Source organism: Meriones unguiculatus, chromosome 19 (genome assembly GCF_030254825.1).
Source record: "Meriones unguiculatus strain TT.TT164.6M chromosome 19, Bangor_MerUng_6.1, whole genome shotgun sequence".
NCBI classification, from domain to species: Eukaryota; Metazoa; Chordata; class Mammalia; order Rodentia; family Muridae; genus Meriones; species Meriones unguiculatus.
The window spans coordinates 49,815,396-49,834,189 of NC_083366.1; the positions used below are offsets into that span (position 1 = coordinate 49,815,396).

Consider the following 18,794-nt stretch of genomic DNA (forward strand, 5'->3'; position numbering starts at 1 on the left):
GTAAGTCCTCTAAATGGGCTGTGGTGAGTGATGGTGAGTGTTCCATTCCCACGTCCCTTGGTTCCCGATATTCCTGTTGGTGACATAATCTCTACAAAGCCCTGTGAGTCAGGGCCCTGAAGAGTCACCTTGGTGGGCAACAGTGGTGAGTGTACTGCCACTAGATCCGGTGGCAGTCGCTCATCTACTCTGACTTGTGTCCTGTGTTCTGGTTTCCTTTCTGTTGTAGTGCTAAAACATTCAACCAAAGGCAGCTTAGGGGAGGAGAGGGTTAACTAATCTATGGGTCCACCACTGAGGGATGTCATCACAGGAATTTAAGCAGACCCAAAGGGAGAAACCATGGGGAAGCACTGCTTGCTTGTGCCCTCTCTCTCACACTCGTAGGCTAATGCTGAGCTAGCTTTCTTATATAGCCCAGGACCACCTGCCTGAGGAATGGTGCCTCCCCCACCCCACAGTGGGCTGGAACCTACTACATCAAAGACCAATCAAGACAATCCCTCACAGACTTGCCCACTATGGTGGGTTTAATGAAAATGCACCTCACAGGCCCATAGGGAGTGGCACTTTTGAAGTGTGGCCTTGTTGGAGTAGGTGTGGCCTTGTTGGAGGAAGTGTGTCACTGGGGGTGGGCTTTGAGGTTTCAGATGCTCAAGCCTATGTCACTCTCTTTTCCTGCTGACTGTCGATCCAGGGGTAGAATTCTCAGTACTTTCTCCAGCACCATGTCTGCCTGCATGCTGCCATGCTTCCCACCATGACAATAACAGACTAACCCTCTGAACCTGTAAGCCAGCCCCAACTAAATGTTTCCTTTTATAAGAGTTGCTGTTGTCATGGTGTCTCTTTACAGCAATAAAAACCCTAGCTAAGACATTCGCTGCCAACACTCCAGAGACAGCAGGACCTGGGAGAATGGAGCCAATGAAAGAGACAGACTGAAGTCTCCTGCAGTAGCCAACTTTATTCAGAACAGCAGACAATTTAGTCACATGAGTAAAGTCCATACGCATTCAAGCTGTATACAGTTACAAGGACAAGCTGAGCATGGCAGAAACCATGCTTTTCCATAGAATTGTACAAATTAGAGTTTAAACATACCTGATAATCTATAGTAAGCAGTAACTAATAACCTGAAAGAAAAAACCTACTCCTTTCTGCTCTGCTAAAGGGGGCCCAGGAACACATTCCAAGAACATTTTTTTGTGTCTGGAAGAAACTGAGCCATAAGACTTTTGTCCTGTTTTCTTGGAGTGTTCCCACAAGCACTCAGGATTCTCACTCAGCTCCACTTCTGGGCTGTATTCCAACATCCCACAAACCAGCATGGCAGAAGCAATTCCTCAACTGAGGCTCTCCTTTCAATGACCCCAGGTTGTGTCAAGCTGACAGGTAAAGCTGACTCAAACATGTGACGTGAATCACATTCAGGAACACTGAAAAAGTGGCACCATCTGGGGCCTGTGACTAGGAAAGTCAATGAAACACCTGCAACGTAGCTCTGTCCTTGTCCCTCGGGATAGAAGAAACACAGTCACCAGCTGCTGCCATGTGGCCACTGTTAGCGACCAGATATTGATGCTTCAGGGCAGGGTTTCTGTGGGCTGGTCATAGGATATTTGGTGGCATTGGAAGCAAGATTTTTTTTTTTTGGCACGTTGTCATCTTCTTTGTTGTCGCCTTTGCTGGGTGATGACGTGTAGCACAACAATTCTCACATGTCCTGGACTTGTCATCCTCAGGCCGCACCTCAGGCCGCACCCCAGGCCTTCTTGAGTGCCAGCTCTTCCAGGTATTTTTATCAACAGGGCCCCTACAAGTGTGGCCACATTTATGAGTCTGTGTATACTCCAGCCTTGGGTGACGGCTTTACCACACAGCATGGATAGACATGCTCAGCTGCATGAGAGAAGCTGTATCACTTCCACTCAGTTTTACCTTGCACATCTCTGCTGGTCCACCCCAAAGCCAATCTTGGCTTCGGCCACTACTCTCTCCTTGTGGCCACAGGAGGACATCAGTGAGATGGTGATCACAATGACATAGTGCATTACTTTGATCCTTAGAGGATGTCTACACAATTCCAATCTCTTCTGACAGAGGGTGGCAAGTCAGAACCCCGGGCCAAACTACAAACATGCATCATGTCCATCTCATGGGAGTATGAACTGTTTCTGCTCCTCTTTTTCTGAGCTGAATAGGAATTAAAGCGCCATCTTCATAGAGCTTACAGTGCTGTGGACTGAGCAGGGGCTTACCATCATGTATCTTTTTTTTTTTTTTTTTGAGGCATTTAGTCAACCCCTTTACCTTTTCTTTTTCTCCTCTTCCTTCCCATGCTCCCTCTTTTCTTGAGACAGAGTCCCACTATCTGACCATGTAGTGGGTAGCCTGGAAATTCGTAGAGATCTACCTGCCTTGCCTGTGCTGTGATTAAAGGCATATGCCACCACACCTGGCTTCAGCCTCAAGCTTTTAAAAAGAGGATTTTTGTTTTGTTTTTCAGACATGGTCTCATTATGTAGCCCGTGCTGGCTATGAAACTTCCATGTAGCTCATGCTATCTTTGAACTCATAATCCTCTTGTATCTCAGCCTCCGGAGTGCTGGGATTACAGGTTTGAACCACAATGTCTGGATTACTTGTTTGCACTTACTTTTTATGTTTTATGTGTGAGAGTGTTTTTCCTGAATGTATGTCTGTATACCAGTATGTGCCTGGTGCCAAAGAGAAGTCAGAAGAGGGTGATGGAACTGGGGTTAGACAGTTAAGAGCTACCTCGTGGGTGCTGGGAATTGATCTCAGATCTTCTGGAAGATCAATCAGTTAATCACTGAGCCATTTCTCCAGTCTCACCCCTTCTTAAATTCAACATTAGCTTTATTGAATTCTCAGAACTTCAATACAGTTTTGACAATTATTTATATATTCTGTCTAAATTCTATGTAAGACATCTGCTCTGTAAATACTTTCTTCTAGTCTGTGGCTTGTCTTTTCACTTTCTTAGTGGTTTTGGTAGGAGCAGAAAATTTTAACTTTTGATGCAGCCCAACTGATCAGTTTGTTCTTTTGTGAATCACGTTCTTGTCATGAAGTCTCTGTTAGATCACAGGTTTTCTCCTGTGCCTTGCTCTGTGTTTCATTGCTTCAGGTTTTATGCTGAGGTTTATGAACCATTTTCATTCACCTTTGTATATGGGGCAGATATGAACTGAGGTCCCTTAGCTAGTAAGGAAATATGCATTAAAATATCAGTGTTGTTCCAGTACATGCCTGTCAGAATGGCTACCTGGAAAAGAATGGCTGAACTCCACCGTTGCTGTCTGGTGAGGATGTGATTGACCCAAAGCTCTCAGGCACTGCTGATGGGAACGGAGGAACATGTGGGGAAAGAGTTTGAGAGATTCTTCAAAGATGCAAATATACAACTGGAGGAAACAGGCAAGGTTACTCAGATTTTTATGTCTCTCCCAACCCATCAAGGGTCTCATTCCAAACACTTCATTGTCCCAGTAATTAAAAAAGTCCCCTGGGCAGGCATGTCACCATCCTCCATAGGGCTTCCCATGCATTCTCACATTCTTTCTAACATCTTAAAAGCTCCCTACTCTGTATTTCCATTTTTACTCGAGGAAACCGAGTCAGAGAAGTTAAAAGGTTTAGATCAAGGCCTGTGCTTTACAGAACAGCTCGGGTGTGCGTGCTTGTCTGAGTCTGTCGTCTTCTTGTCATGGTCTATGTAGTTTCTTTTTATTGCTGTTTTCCAGGATCGTTGCTGTTACGTAGGGTTAGCTATGTCCAAGGCTTGCTGCAGAGGTATAGATGGCCAGGGGTTGGAGTGGGAGGGCTGAATGGGAAGGTGGCTGCCGCTAAACTGCTCAGAGTGAATGCCTGAGCAAAGGAAGACGCTAGTCTGGCTTCAGCCCACCAACATGATCTCCTGGGGAGAAGGGACAGGACAAGGGTCAGCGGGCCCTCAGAGGTCGTTGCCAGACTGCTGGGAAAGCCAGGGTCTTCTCCCAGCAGCACGTGTGTGAAAGTACTGGATCTAGCACCGGGCAAGGCCGTATTCTAGGCCCCGCCCCCTCATGCTCGCCCCGCCCCACTCCGGCGTGCGCATCTGAAAGTGAAAGAGCGTTCGGCTCCTCGGCGCTCGCTCTCTCTGGTCTGGCCGCCCGCCCGCTCCAGGCTGGTTTCTGTTCTGCGGTTCCGGTGGGCGGCGGGATGGAAGAGCCCCGGGCCGCCGCGGGCGCGGACGTGTCGCTTCACAACTTCAGTGCAAGGCTGTGGGAGCAGCTCGTCCACTTCCATGTCATGCGGCTGACGGACTCGCTTTTCCTGTGGGTGGGGGCAACGCCGCATCTACGCAACCTCGCAGTGGCCATGTGCAGCCGCTACGTGAGTGTGGGCGGGGCCTGGAGAGGACCGGGGCGGGGATGGTCCAGGGACTTGGTGGGGGCCTGGGGGCGGGGCCTGGACTGATGGGGGACAAGTGGACCTCAAGGGGATGGGTTCGGGATGGAGTGTGACAGCTGGGACCCCCAGGGGAGGGGTTTGGGACAAGAGACTGACGGGAGTGAAGCTGGCCACGTGTAGCCCTGAGATGCTTTCTTGAGGGGCTTCAGCGCGTGCGTCCTCTGGTCCTTGCCGGGAGACCGCGGGCTGGAGTCCCCAAGGCCTGCTTCTTGAGCGGTGGGGAACTCAGGAGACAGTCCGTCCTTAAACCACCATAAAAGGAACTCAGCCCAGCCCCTGAGCTCTGAGTCCACCAGAACATCTGCTCTCTTTGCACCAGCGCGCACTTGCCGTCAGTCAGTTTTCAGCCATACCGAAGTTTAAAAAATTTACATTGGGTTTGCCTTGGCCCTTCTCTCACAATTTCTGTGCCCAGTTATTAAACCCTGGGCACTTCCCTCGGTGGAAAACAAAGCTAGTGCCACTCTTTTATGCCTGTCACCCAAAGATAAAACAACTTCTTTTCTGATTCTCACTTGCCATCTGCATGCCTTTCCTGGGGCTGTTGTAACAAAGTGGGTGGAATAAAGCCCAGATTTGTTTTGTAAGTTCTGGAGATTCCCAAGAGCAAAATGAACTTGCAGCCTCCTTCTGGAGACTGGGGGTGGGGGGTGGCTGGGTGAAGGCCCAGGTGTCCCTCAGCCTCTTTGTTAGCCCTTGGTTATTAGATGCCACACCGTAGTCTTCCTTCCCAGGCGCATGGCTCCTTTCTCCCTGTGGCCTTGCATGTGCTCTGCAAGTGCTCGGCCACTGATCGAACCCACCACTCATATTGGATGAAGGGATCCCCATACTCTGGTATGAGCTCACCTTGTGTGTGCATATACATATGAACTTGCATACATATGCACCCACATTTTGGGACATGTATGTGTATATGTATTCACACCACACATAGGCAAAAATTAGAATAAAATAAAAAGACAGGTCAAGCATTGCCATTCCTCTGCCGAAGGCCTTCAAGATGAACTCAGATATGAGCCGGAGTTTCTAGTGATTCCCTACAGGGCCTGTCGTCTCTCAGTGTTCTTCCGTGCCCAGTCGTTCTTGCAATGCTGGCCTCCTCTGAGGTATTAGTGTTCCAAGGCAAGGTTTGTGTCTAGCGCATGTCAGGCTTCTCATGAAGTTATGTGGAGAATGGTTGAAAGCTCTTCAGGGAGTCCTAAGTTGTAGCTAGTCAGGCAGTAAGGGCTCACTATGTAATCAAGTTTTACTAAAACGTGGCCACGTCAGTGTATGCGAGTAGAGACTATGGCAGCTTTTGTGTTTTGATGTCAGGGTTGAGAGGGCTTTTGGCCACTGACACCTAAACTATTTACTGTCTGATCATTCCTAGAAAAGGTGTGCTGGTCCATGAAGGACCGACACAAAGTGTGTGTGTGTGTGTGTGTGTGTGTGTGTGTTTCCTTCCCTTACCCTCAAACTTGTCCACAACAAACTGTGGAGCACAGAAATCTCAAGTTGGCCTGTTTTGATAGTAGCATTGGTTTCGGTACCCAGAAAGGATGAGGCTGAGTCAAACCAGCCCGAGGATGGCTGGCCTAGGATGTAAGATATTTCTGACCTACTGCAGGAAATTGAAGGAGATGCTCCCGCCTTAATAAATGTGTCCTTGAGCGTGTGTCTACTGCGAGACCAATATCCTATTTGAAAGTAACGAATTATATTAAGAACAGTAACAAGGGGGTTAAAAATGTATTTTTGGTGTCACAAAGCCAGCTGGTAAGATAAATTTACTTCAGGAGGCTTATGTGTAAATACCGTTATATCAGTTAAATGTTGAACTCAGAGTCTGCAAACAGCAAGTTTACAGTTATACTTGTGTATCTTTTTCAACCAAAAAAAAAAAAAAATTGACAGAAATGGATTTGTTAATTTCTTGCTGTTTTTTTTTTTTTATCATGTTTGCTATATACATGAAGAAATTCTGAAAGTGACTTTAAACCCTTAAGAGATGAATGGTAGTCTCTGTGCCCTGCCATACTGTCTGATCAGTTAAGTTGTTTCTACCTGGTTAGTGAGGCAAGGCTACCAAACGCCAGAGCAGGTTAGTGAGAGGGCCTTTTCCTGCTCAAACTAACTTTTTTTTTTTCCTTTTTTTCGTGCTAGATGTTGAACCCAAGGCCTTGTTCATTCCAGGCGAGCGAGCACACTACTGTGTTACAATTTATTGATTCTTAGCCAAAACAAGATTGGTCAACCATTTTATACAAGGCTTTATTTTTGGTACTTGGATTCCAGTAGCTAGTGTCTTTTCAAAGTTCTAGGTCACTTATCATCAGAAATCCACACAAGCCTTCAGGGGATGGGAGCTGGGCTCTCGTAGGCTTTCCTGAGGAAGGCAGGCGCCTTGCTTTTCAGCCGAGGAACCAGACTGGACACCCGGACTCTGGTCACACTTCTTGCTGTGGCCTTACTGAGTTCGTTTGCTTCCCTCTTGGTTGGAATGCCCTTCAGGATACTTTGGAGTTTGTAACACAAAAACAGTCCCTGTATGTGAAACGAGTCCTAGAAATCATTGTCAGCTCCATGGGTCCAATTACAGGTGGCTTCTGTTTGCTCTAGTTCTACTACCTCTTCTATGCCGCGGTCACCTGGCATGGCTGTTGATAAATGTCAGCCCTTTGGGATACTTGTATGTCCTTTCTTTGCTCTGACAAAGAACCAGAACTGCCTGGTTGACCCAGCAGGAGAACCCATTGTATATTCTTTGCTCTCTTTTCCTTTAGGACTCCATCCCTGTGTGCACCTCTCTTTTTGGAGATACTTCTGACACAACCTCATCTGGCCTTGCCCAGCGCTTGGGTATGTACCTACAACTAATGCTTTGACACCAGCCAGGTGTGACCCACTGTTTCATTTCCTAGGGCAAATGGCCTCAGATATAAAGAATCTTCATATTAGGGACTACTACCTCATTACCATTGGAAGCCAACGTCTGTCCTTTGGGTCTTTTTATGGGACACTTACTTAGCCTCAACAGTCTCATCATCATCATCTCCAGGAACTTTAGGGAACTCCCACTATCCTTCTTGGCTCCCCTCTTCTATCTGTGAGCTGATTTATTTTCTTTCAGTGAGTGCCTCATCTCCTTGTGGGAGAGAATAAATCCTGCCCAGGGGCAGCTGCTTAGGGCGGCTCCCTGGGTCCCATGGCAATTTTTGTGGAGCCTGTGGCAGAGTCACCACTGCAGGAAGGACTGTTTCTGTCTCAGGATGACAGGCAGAGCTTTGTGAAGAGAGTGCAGCATAAAGCGGATGCATAGAAAAGAGCGTGAGATTGAAGGCTCCATTCCTCCCACGTGGTGCATTTTTTTTTCCTCTTCTTTTAATTACAAATACTCAGGTGATTTGGGTAAGAATAGCGTGTGTTCTGTAATCTTTAGCCCCAGTTGCCCATGGCAGGTATGCACAGGATGCCCTCATCAATGGTTCAGTCTTTGTGTTTCCAGCAGCCCCAGGGTTCCCCGGAATCCTGGCTAGAGGGATGTGGAGGGAAAGAGCCCAGGCCCCAGTTGTACAAAGAAAATTGTGTTATCTAGACAAGTAGGAAGTTCTGTCACTTTGAGTCACCTACACACGAACAGTTAACACACAGCTCAGGAGGAATACCACCAATTTAGGAAGACTCCACACTTGTCTTACCTTATGGTCAGAGGCCAGGGAGAACAGAGGTCATAGGAGCTTGCAGGGTCCTTTACTAGCCTGGAAGCTGACCTGATTCATGGGTTGTTTTGGAAATGTTTTATTAGGAAGTAATTTTTGAGTTTATAGGAAAGAATTTCTGCCGAGCCTACACCAAGGCTTCTAGTTTTTGTCCTTTCCTTTCTGTGTTTATATTTTCTCCACCTTGAGTCATATGAAAGTCAATTGGGGACATGATGCTTCTTTGCTTCTAAGTGCTTCCTTGTGTGTTTTTAAACACAGAAGTGTTAACACACTGTGTCAAGCAGATTATTGTGTGCTTGCTCATGTCTACTGGAGAGTTGAGGAAGGGTACATATATGTGGAGGCAGGATGTGGGGTTGGGTTGTGGTGACAGTCCCTGGTAGAGAAGGGAGGCAAAATTTGTCTGTTCTGCATTAATAAAAGTTTTTTTTTTTTTAATTAATGTGTATATATATATATGCATGTCTGAGTGGGGGCTTTTGCATGTGAGTGTAATGCCCATGGAGGCCAGAAGAGGGTGCTAAATCCCCTGAAGCTGGGGTTAGAACCATTGGACACAGGTACTGGGAAGGAAACTCCAGTCCTCTACAAGAACAGTGTATGTTTTTAATGGCTGAGCCATTTCTACAGCCCCTAAGGTGTAACCCAGGCTGGCCTCAAACTCATGATTGCCCTGTCTCTGCCTTTTCAACATATCCTACTAGAGTGTGCCACCAAAGATTTTATATCAAAAAATGTGCAAAGTTGGCTCAAAAATATTGGTGAGCAGGAGGCCTGATACCTGGTTTTGTGCAAAGTATTTCTCAGTAACTTGGTGACCTGTTGGCATCTTTGAAAGGTGTGGGCTGCACATGCTCAGATTAAGGACTTAGCAAAGTCCTGGGTTGACTGGTCTCTTGGTCCTGTACACATATCAGTAATATATCATAATAAAGATAGAGGTGTCTTGCAGTAACATCTTCCTTGGAGGATGAAAGCAGACAGGGTAAGATCTGGGCTGCAGGGTTCTCAGTGGCCATGGGAACATTGCACCACAATGCTGCATGGATGAGGAGACCGTGAGCTCTGGTCCTCTCAGAGCAGAGAAGGGTCTGGAAGGTTGAGGCACAGGCACAGTGACCTTCCTTAGCAATTAGGTTCTCAACCTTCCTAATGTTGTGACTCTTTAATATAGTTCATGTTTTGGTGACCCCCTGACCATAAAATTATTTTTGTTGCTACATCAAAACTATAACTTTATAGAGGAGAGGTGGCTCAGTTCCAAAGACCATTGGAAACAGGTGTTTTCTGATGGTTGTGACCCACAGATTGAGAATTGCTGAATTAGACTGATTGGAAGTACACTAGAGTGGGCCTCTGTGTGTGTGTGGTGTGTGTGGTGTTGGGGGAAACCCCATGCCACTGCCACTGAGAGGTTAGACTAAGCACAGTGTGATTTTTATGGCCCCTTTACGGTTCGTCTTGGTGGATCCCACTATCTTGCCATACTTTACTTTTTCTCAGATCATTGTCTAAACTGGGAATTCCCAGATTCCCTCCCACACCTGAAGGAATGGGATGGGTGAGGTGTCTCGGGAAGACTTGTAGGTCTCCCTGCTCCACTCCTATGTTTGGGCAGATTATGGTTTGGGACCCCTGGGCACACTGCATGCAGCATACTGGCTGGTCCTGCTGTAAGTGCTATAAGCCTTCATAAAACGTTACCTCCTGTGCTGACCGAACAGCTGCTTCTGTCCAGATACTCCTCCTGCTCTTCTTTTTATTTTATTTCTGACAGGGTCTATCTTTGTTGAATTGGCTGGAGCTTAGGGTTAGCTTCCCATCTCTGCCTCCTAAGTGGTGGGGTTTGGGATTACATATGTGTGCCAGCATGGCTACATCCCTTCATTTATTTATATTCTTTTTTTTCTCTTTGTTTCCTTCCTTCCTTCCTTCCTTCCTTCCTTCCTCCCTCCCTCCCTCCCTCCCTCCCTCCCTCCCTCCCTCCTTTTTTTTTTTGTTTTTTTTTTTAAGAAACCAGTGGCTGGGTGTGGTGGCTTTAATCCCAGCACTAGGAAGGTAGAAGCAGATGATCTCTGAGGTCGAGGCCACCCTGGTCTACAGAGAGCTAGTTCCAGGACAGCCAGAGCTACACAGGGAAACCCTCTCTCCAAAAAACTAACCCCCCAACCCCAATAAAATGAAACAAACCCTAGCTCTATTGAAATGTGATTCATGTGCCATACAGTCCATCCAGCTTTGTTCAGGTAGAGGCTGGGTTCTTCTAGAGATGCACCAGTTGCCCAGTCAATGGGACGTTCCCCAAGATCCCTTTTTCTAAAAACAAGCCCAAACAAACCAGACACACAGCCCTGGATATCTAATAAAATAATTAAAAAGGCCTGTGAGATTCAGAGGCCTGTCTTTGATTTACAAAGGAGGATCTGGAGCCCAAAGAGGTTTCAGGCTGTGGTGGAGCAAGGAAAGACCTAGGCTTGAAGGTAGCTTTGCCTCTGCCCTCACTCTGCTGCCACCACAGGTAGGGGTTGCACAGACTCACCATCTGGATGAAGCTTGGTATAGTCTACAGCAGGCTCTAGTTAAGGTGTTGGGGCTATCCCAGCCTTCCTGCTTGCTTTTCTGGCTGAGGATGAGGGTGAGGTCAGTGAACTAGAGGGGGAATTGGTGTTTTGATGGGCAAGGAGTAGTTTCTGCCTCTGCTGGGCATGGGTGAGGCCACTGTCCAGTCATTGTTGAATGAAACACTGGGTTTGGGCTTGCTGCCTGCTTCTGCTCAGGGTATTGCCTTCCAGATTCTGAGCATGTAGCTGGGCTTTACTTTTGCAGTTTGGTCAGCACCTCACCTTTTTATCAGTTCTAGAAAATGCATACTCAGGCAGATGCGTGTGCATATATACAAATATGTGCGTGCATAGAATATGCACTTCTGGGAGAGTGGGAAATTATAGAGGTGGGTAGTAGTGATGGAGAGCCTCAATATTTTAATGTTTTTGAAAACCCCCCCCAACCCCAATCACCAAAGCCAAAAGCCCCATGTAGATTAGATACTACTGTGTGGCCACCTGAGAGCATTTTAGCATTAACTGCTGACCACCACACTGTTTCTTTCTCTTGCAGGAGTCAGGCAGTTCTTGCTAAGCTGCAGCAGCTGCTGCTAGGCCTCTACCAAATCCCCTGTCCCAGAGCCTAGCTGGGGCCAGATGTCCATTTGCATGTCCAGCCCTTGAGTCTTCTCCAAATCCCGTTTTCTTTTCAAGTACTTCCCAGCTCTAGGTTTCCCAGGTTTGTGGAACACAGGACTCATGGTATCTCACTTGTCAACGTGTTTTTCTCTTTTTAGCCAGGAAGACCAGCAAACAGGTGTTTGTCAGCTACAACCTCCCCAACACAGACAGTAACTTCACGTTACTCGTAGAAAACAGGATCAAGGAAGAAATGGAGACGTTTCCGGAAAAGTTCTGAGCAGCAGGAGGAAGAGTTTGTAACCTTTGTATAAATTACGTTGAATTAAACAGGTTGGGTTTTGTCCTCAGGCTGCAGTATACTTTGTTTTAAATGGGTGCATTTCATGGGTCTTCTCTTCTCAGTGTGGGTATCAAAAGGCTCAAACTGCTGGGCTCAGGGAAGGAACAAAAGGGAGCAGGCAACAAACACTTTCTGTTCAGTGCTAGAGAAAGTGTAATCGGACAGTTTAAGTCAGTCGCTGCTTCATATGTAATTCCCAGTGAGAGCTAACAGCTGCTGTGGAAATGCTTTAGGCTCGTGTGGCAGGGCCTGAGGCTTCCATCTTGTGAACTGATGGTGTCTGTGTGCTTTCCCTGAGTTCTCTGTAAGCCTCTTCCTGGACACCTTACTGTGTTTAAGCTACATTAGAACCTAACTGCAGCTTTCTAGATTTGTGGTCTCGGTGGAGTCTAGGTTTTTTGGCTCTGTTCTTTCCATCTGTGAAATGGCAGTGATCCCTTGTTGTGTTAAGTGTGAAGAAAGGCTCCACCAAGAGTAAAGGCTGTGGCAGGTGTCAGTTTTGGCCTTAGCTTTAGTTTTTATGGACACCAGTGCCGCAGGCCTCTTTCCCCTTCAGCTACCTTTGCTTTCCCTCTCCCCTTTCTCCCTAGTACCTGCCCTTTGGCCATTTTTAATCCTTTGCATTTTCCTGTCTACTACTTGGGCTCTAATTGTGGGTTTTTTTTCCACCTGAGGTTCATGTGTTGAGAACCATGTTTTGACAAAAGGTGACCACCATTGACAAAGAGCTTTCTAATTTTTGGGGTCCCCCTAGACCCTCTTGAGTTGACAGTTCAGGTCCTATAATTGTTTTGCACAGTTCCAAGGGTTCTGCACTGAGTCAGGCAGGGGCAGGAATAGGGCATTTAGAAGTAGTGGTGCCTGTGGCTTGAGGGGCCGCCTCCTGCATACCTTCCATGCCAACGTCTGAGGCACCAGCCTGTGTTGTACAGTGTGGAAGGCCCAGGGGATAGCTCCTTAGGACAGAGTAGTTAGTGACACAAAAGCAGCTATGGAGAGAAGAGTTTGGTATAAATGCTTTATTAAAGAAATATTGTTTTCTTGTTAAAAAATACTACATTAGAGAAGAGAGTTTTGGGTTATCAGTCTTTCCTCACAGAATCACAGTGTAGATAGTCATTCCTTGACCTCTCTAGGAATCCTCAGGCCACGGATTAGCAGAACATAAATGAGAAAAAAAAATTTCTCTTAAATGTGCCGAGTTCTCAGATGGTTTGAGAACGACACTACATAAACATTTAGGCTTAATCCGATCTCAGCCTCTGACTACCTTTTATGACTAGGATTCGTAAAGCAGAATGAGATGCCACAAGGCCCCCGGGCAAGTGAAGGCCGCTTACAGGAGAAGCCTTGAAAGGAGTGACCCAGGGAGGTCTGCTCAGCATGGAGGATTTGTTACTCGTCCTCAGTGGTAGTGAGATGCCCTTTGTGGATACCATCAGGTGAGGTAGGGAAGACATTCCAGAGGAAATCTGTTCATGGGGCAACATTTTTTATTTCTGTACATTTACATACAAATTTTCCCCAAAGGTACAACAGATGCGACACCATGCAGACACGCAGCTGTGAATTGACAGTTCAGAGCGCAACATGAACTTGTGCTGTGAACGGGTACCGCCCCCATCGACATGTACAGTCATGCGGCTCTTAGAGGAGAAGCACGCATGGTCGGGTTGCAGGAAGGACAGAGGTAGGGAAGCGGCCCTCACTGGACACAACACAGCGTACTGACTGCTTCTCCAAAACACACACAATACATTAGAGTGAGGTGGTGTCCTTCGGGACAAGGAGGAGTTGAAGTGTGGGCCTCCCTCAACCCATGTGGCACCCACAGCCTGGGTGTGTGATGGTCATGGGATTCTTTGAATGGCACTTCCAGTTCAGGGACTTCTCGTTTGGCTCTGGGAAGTAGTCATGACCGGTGTGATACTCCCCTTAACGAGGTCTGGTTTTGCTTGCTTTCCGTTTTGTGGCCAAACCCATTTACCAGCCCTGTCCTCCAGGTGCAGGTGATTCTAGTCTCAAAACACAAAAACATCTAAACCTTTTTTCCTATTTGTCTTGGGTGCTAATAATTAGATATTTCATAATATTTGACTTAATAAAGAGCAGAACGAAGAACTTATCCAGCCCAAACAGGTGCAGGGATGGGTGGAGAGTAGGATTACATACCTTCTGATGTTCCCCAGGGAGGGAGGGGCCCAACAGAAAGGGCCAGTGCCTGAGAAGCATCGACCCACCGGGAGCACAGGACTGGGTTTAGGGATGGCAGCTTGGTGCCAGGGAGTTGGGCTGCGGCTGTCTTCTCATGAAGCTAGGCCAGAGTGTCTGAGGCCTGGGTGTCCTGCTCCCATTCTCACTTGGTCAGACCACGCAGCAGGCTTGCCTACAAGCAAGCTTTCCTGTTGTGGCTTCCTTTTCTGAAGGTGTTCTAGCAGCTTCAGTTATCTGTGCACCGAAACAGGAACTGAACTGCTTAGCCTTCCTCTGAGGCTGCCACGGGAAGGGCAGGACACTGCCAGCACTTGGCCTCCTGAACTTCCTCTGCTTGGTTATCCCCTGGTCCCTGCCTCACTGGCAGCTTCTCTGCTCATCCCTGTCGGGTTGATTGCCTTGCCTCCGGTTGCTGCAGCGTTGGCCCAGTGTTTTTTACCATTGCCATTTGAGGTCCTTGAAAAGAAGTTTAGAAGTGCTATACCTTGACACTATTTCCCTAGTGATTCCTGCAGTACTCTGTCTGTGGCTTCCATGTTTAAGAAGGCCAGCACAACCAGTGTGATACTACTCTCAACTATATGTCTCATTAACAAGAGGTCGCTGCCAGGTGACTTGGTAGCGGGCACCCTGGGAAAGGTGAAAGGTGAAAGGTAACTTACAAGTTTGGCACGCAAAGGCTGCACAGATGTAGAGAGGCTTTGGAAAGAGGATGTGTACTAACACCAAGGCATGGAAGACAGGTGACTAAGACACCAGGGAGGGTGAAGGTAAGTTGGACTTGGAGCAGGTATCAGGGACTGGCCACACAGCCTCTCCCTTAGACACTGGTCCTCAAACAAAGCACTCAGGACCCCAGGCATCAAAGAGAACATAAGCCAGCTGCCAGAAACATGGCTGGATATTGCGTCACTACCCTCATGAGGTCTTGATCAAGGCAGCTGGCTTCTGCTGATGTATCTATTGGATGTGGAAGAGAAGCAGGTGAGACTGCAAAAAACAAACCAGACAAGGAGCTAGAAGGGGATAAACTCAACCCTTTTCTGGCCTTTGAATTCTAGCAACTGTCACTTGGAAGTCACTTAGTTGCCTACATAGGCTCGAGACCGTGATTTCCCTGGAAGAACACGTGGTAGAGACACATGGCAAGAGGCAAGGCAGGTGGTTGAGAAGAAGCCACGATACACAGAGAAGCTGGTGCCTGAGCTGCTTGCTGCCAGAGGTCCAGAGGCTGGTTTCTTAGCAGCCCTGGTGCCCTGCTGTCTGGGCAAGATGAGGGATACAGATAAGGGAGATCCTGGGAGGCTGGCACAGGATGGGAGTTGAGCTTTGGTGAGTTATTGCTTTCTCTCACTTCTTGCTGCTTTCAGGGGACTAGAGGCCACATGGACTCACCTATGAGCAGCCTGCACTCTTGCCCAAGGCCCCTTTGTGCTGAGTGAGTGACAGGCAGGAAGCCATTGAGGAAGACATGAGGTGGACCGCCTCCAGGTGCTGTGGGCACTGTTGTGATGTCAGAGTGACAGCCATCCAAGCTGGAGCTCTCTATGGTGTGTGCTGGAGATGTGGGTGGCGGCCTTGTGTGGGAGAGCAAGGCTCCCTCCTGGGATTTGCCCTAGTTGTCTTTTTCAGTTATTTTCCTGATGTTTGGAGTTCTGAGAGTGGCCACATTTTCAAGTAGTGCTGGCAACAAAGCTGACTGGGGAAGAGGGACCTTTGCTGCTGGAGTTCAGTCTGGGAAAGCTTCTTAGCAGAAACAAACATGTCTCCAACCTCAACAGGACACCTACTGTGGACTTAACTAAGCAAATCCGGCGTCAGGAAACTGGTGCTTTCTCATCATGTAGGATTTCTGGTGAAGTATGGAAGTTTCCCCACAAAAACTTCCAGATCAAGTACAAAAGGATGATCCTGAAGGAAAGAAATATTAAGCTGGCTCTTCTGACACTTGGGGGCTGCTTTCCCAACACAGGGGATGGAAACTACCTAACAAACAGAAAGGAAAGAACCCAACTTTAAAATATAAAGACTCTAGAAAAACAAACAAACAAACCCAATTCATGTACATATTCTTCTGTCTAAAATGTAGTCCCAAGGATGCTCCACTTGAGAGGCACAACTGTCCATGGCAGCGAGCCTGGAGGTAGGGGTCCTGGCCTACAGATGACCTCTGTCTTCTTGAGTGGAGAAGGAAGTTGAGTGTCGCCTCCAGGGAGGGGACTGGCCACTGCATTGGTCACTTACAGGGACTTCCTCAGAGTGACCCTGCCTCACTCCTGAAGGAGATGCTGCTTCATGATCAGTGAGAGGGAAGGGAATAAAGTGCTTCTCGTAAAAATGACCAAAATAAATATAAACATTTAATGGCAGAAAAGAAAGTCTTTCAGAGGGTTATTTCCAAAGCATCTGGCTGTTCAGATCTGTTCCTCGGATATCTGGAAAGACAGAATTCATTGCCCCACACCAGTTGGAGGTTTCCCCGTTGAGTGGAGTCAGCAGCAGAGTTGGACTCCTCCCCCAGCCACACATCTTCTCTCTGGTCTGTAAACCTGTGTGCAAACTTTCCCCAGCCCTTCACACCCCAGGGGACTGGTGGAATGGCGGTGTGGCCCAGCAAGCTACATGGACTTCATGCCATTGGCAGTGGCCCCCTCTGGCAGCCCATCACCCACTGCAGCCACATCGTGCAAGCCCGAGTAGTCCTTGAGCTCAGCGTTGGTGAGCAGCAATGGCTGTTCTCCCTTCTTGTGTGGCAGCAAGGGCTGCCTCGTGTAGTGTTCCCCATTGGCGATGTTCTCGGGCAGGTTCTGGTCCCTGCTCTCTGGCAGCAGGAGGATGCAAATGATGCAGATGAGCGTGCAGCAGGCGAAGATGATGTGGTGCAGGAAGTAGCCTTTCTGGTTGTGCAGCTCAATAATGGGCGCTGTCAGCATGCCAAAGCCTGCGCTGGCCAGCACCAGCCCCAGCCCACCACACCTGCAAGGAGAGAGAGAGCATAGGCTTAAATGGAGCATATGGGGTTTGGTACAAGGAGGGGGGAGTGGGACAGTAGGGGCTATTAGGGTAAACCCGTAGGACTGCTCTGGTTTAGATATGATATGTCCCACAAACTTCCGGTATTAGAAATCTAATCCTCAAATTCAAATGTTGGTGGGATTCAGATGTGGGGCCTTTGAGAATAATTAGTATTGAATGTGGTTGTGGCCCTGATGATGGCAATTTAACGCAATCTAAAGCCTTTAGGTAGAGAGGAGAAGCCTAAGCTAGTATATTTACTGTGTCGCCACATGCCATCCTTAACTACCTTTGGATTCTGCAGTCCCCATTATCTAGGATTTTCACCACGTACAGCCCTTTACCTTGAACCTTTGACTAAACCACAATCTTTATAAATTATTGCTACAACAGAAAATGGATTAAGGCACCAAGTAAGTTTTGCCTCTGTGCTGGGCTCCACTCTAGTTGCTACCACCTGGTATATCCCACAGCTGTGACGTCCCAAGCCACCTTCACCTTAGCTGTATCTGGATTCCCGCAACCCTGCCAAAGCCAGAGTGGGAGTCATTTACCTCTCTTCCTCTGCCAAGTGAGGAACCCTCAAGAATCCCAGAGAGGTTAGCAGGTATGTGACACTTTAAGACCCCTCCTTCCATGGCTCCAACTTCTTTACTTTGACTAAAAACCTTCCTGGGACTAAGGTGCTCTGTAGGTACTAAGAAAGTGATACAGTGCTGGGGTGAGAACACTGCCTAGGTAAGGGGCAAGGAGACTGCTGGTCTCCAGTCCCTAGGCTCAAGGGACAGACTGAGGTGGTCTTATCTCCATCAGGAGGAATACAGTTGCCTGCCCATCTGCAAGGGCAGTGGGGAACAGGAGGAATCTTACAAAGGAGCCACTCAAGATTAATGCACCCCTCCAGCAAAGGACCTTGTTCTCAAACACAGAGTGCAAACTGCTGAAAGGGACATGCCAGCTGCTGCTGAGAGGCAGCTCTTGAACAATTTATCTATCTAGTTTTATTTATTTATTTTTGGTACTGTCATTTGTTCCCAAATGAAAAAAGATTATCCTACAAAGTACTAAGATACACTACCCTACAAAGTACTAAAAGTTCAACACAGAAGTCTGCTCCCTGTCTGTATATTAACATCAGATTCAGAAATGAAATTAAAATGTTCCCAAGAAAGCAAATGCGAAGCTTGCATGCTGAAAAGTACAGTGTTGTTGATGGAAAGTTTAAGAAGTTAAAAGCAAATGGATCGGAAGACTCAAACTTGTGAAGATGGCGGGTCTTTCTGAATTGAGCTACGGATTCTTCACAATCCCTATGAAAATCTCAGCAGAAAATACACTTCCCTGAAAATCCACATGGTAATGCAAAGGACCTGAAATAGTCAGGAAGGGATTGGGAGACAGGAATGTAGGAAGACTTACTGTCCCCAACTGTGAAACTTAGAAGCTGTGTCAATTGTGTGGTGGCACTGACAGGCAAACCCATGGAACAGTGAGGGTCCAGAAACGGGGTTTTACACATACAGTCAATGGATTTTGACAAAGGCACACACTATGGGGCAAAGAGCAACTGTGTGACAAGCTATGTTGGCACAGTAGGGTAGTCTGTGCAAAAGAATGAAGGCAGAGTCTCCTTGCCACACAGAATGAACCGACTCCCAGAAAACATCGGGGAAGATCATTGTAACCTCAGGTCACCAGAGATTTCTTATAAATGAAGCCACAGCATGGAAGCTGAGCAGGTGGACTTAATAAAAATAATTTTTTAACCCATCAGAAGACACATAAGTAAAAAGTAGAAACTACACAGTCTGGGAGAAATGCTTGCAAAGCTTGCCTCTGACAAAGGATATATGT

At 47.4% G+C, this 18,794-nt stretch overlaps 2 protein-coding genes across 4 annotated transcripts in view; one reads left to right on the forward strand and one right to left on the reverse strand.

Annotated features, from left to right (window-relative positions):
- Window positions 1-4,101: 4,101 nt before the first annotated feature.
- On the forward strand, window positions 4,102-11,718 carry Psmg4 (proteasome assembly chaperone 4). 2 transcript variants are annotated; one of them, XM_021627090.2, is made up of 3 exons: window positions 4,111-4,401; window positions 7,248-7,323; window positions 11,527-11,718. In XM_021627090.2, the coding sequence occupies exons 1-3, from the start codon at window positions 4,228-4,230 to the stop codon at window positions 11,646-11,648; spliced, it is 372 nt and encodes a 123-aa protein (XP_021482765.1). In that variant the 5' UTR covers window positions 4,111-4,227; the 3' UTR covers window positions 11,649-11,718. The 2 variants fall into 2 exon arrangements, with proteins under 2 accessions (XP_021482766.1, XP_021482765.1); XM_021627091.2 differs by lacking the exon at window positions 7,248-7,323 and having other exon boundaries at window positions 4,102-4,401; window positions 11,527-11,601.
- A 997-nt stretch (window positions 11,719-12,715) lies between these two features.
- Slc22a23 (solute carrier family 22 member 23) overlaps window positions 12,716-18,794 on the reverse strand; it is a 169,673-nt gene continuing 163,594 nt past the window's right edge. For both annotated transcript variants that reach the window (XM_060372461.1, XM_060372462.1), the window contains one exon: window positions 12,716-16,901. In XM_060372461.1, the coding sequence (XP_060228444.1) occupies window positions 16,544-16,901 (358 nt within the window). In that variant the 3' untranslated portion in view covers window positions 12,716-16,543. The remainder of the gene's footprint in view (window positions 16,902-18,794) is intronic.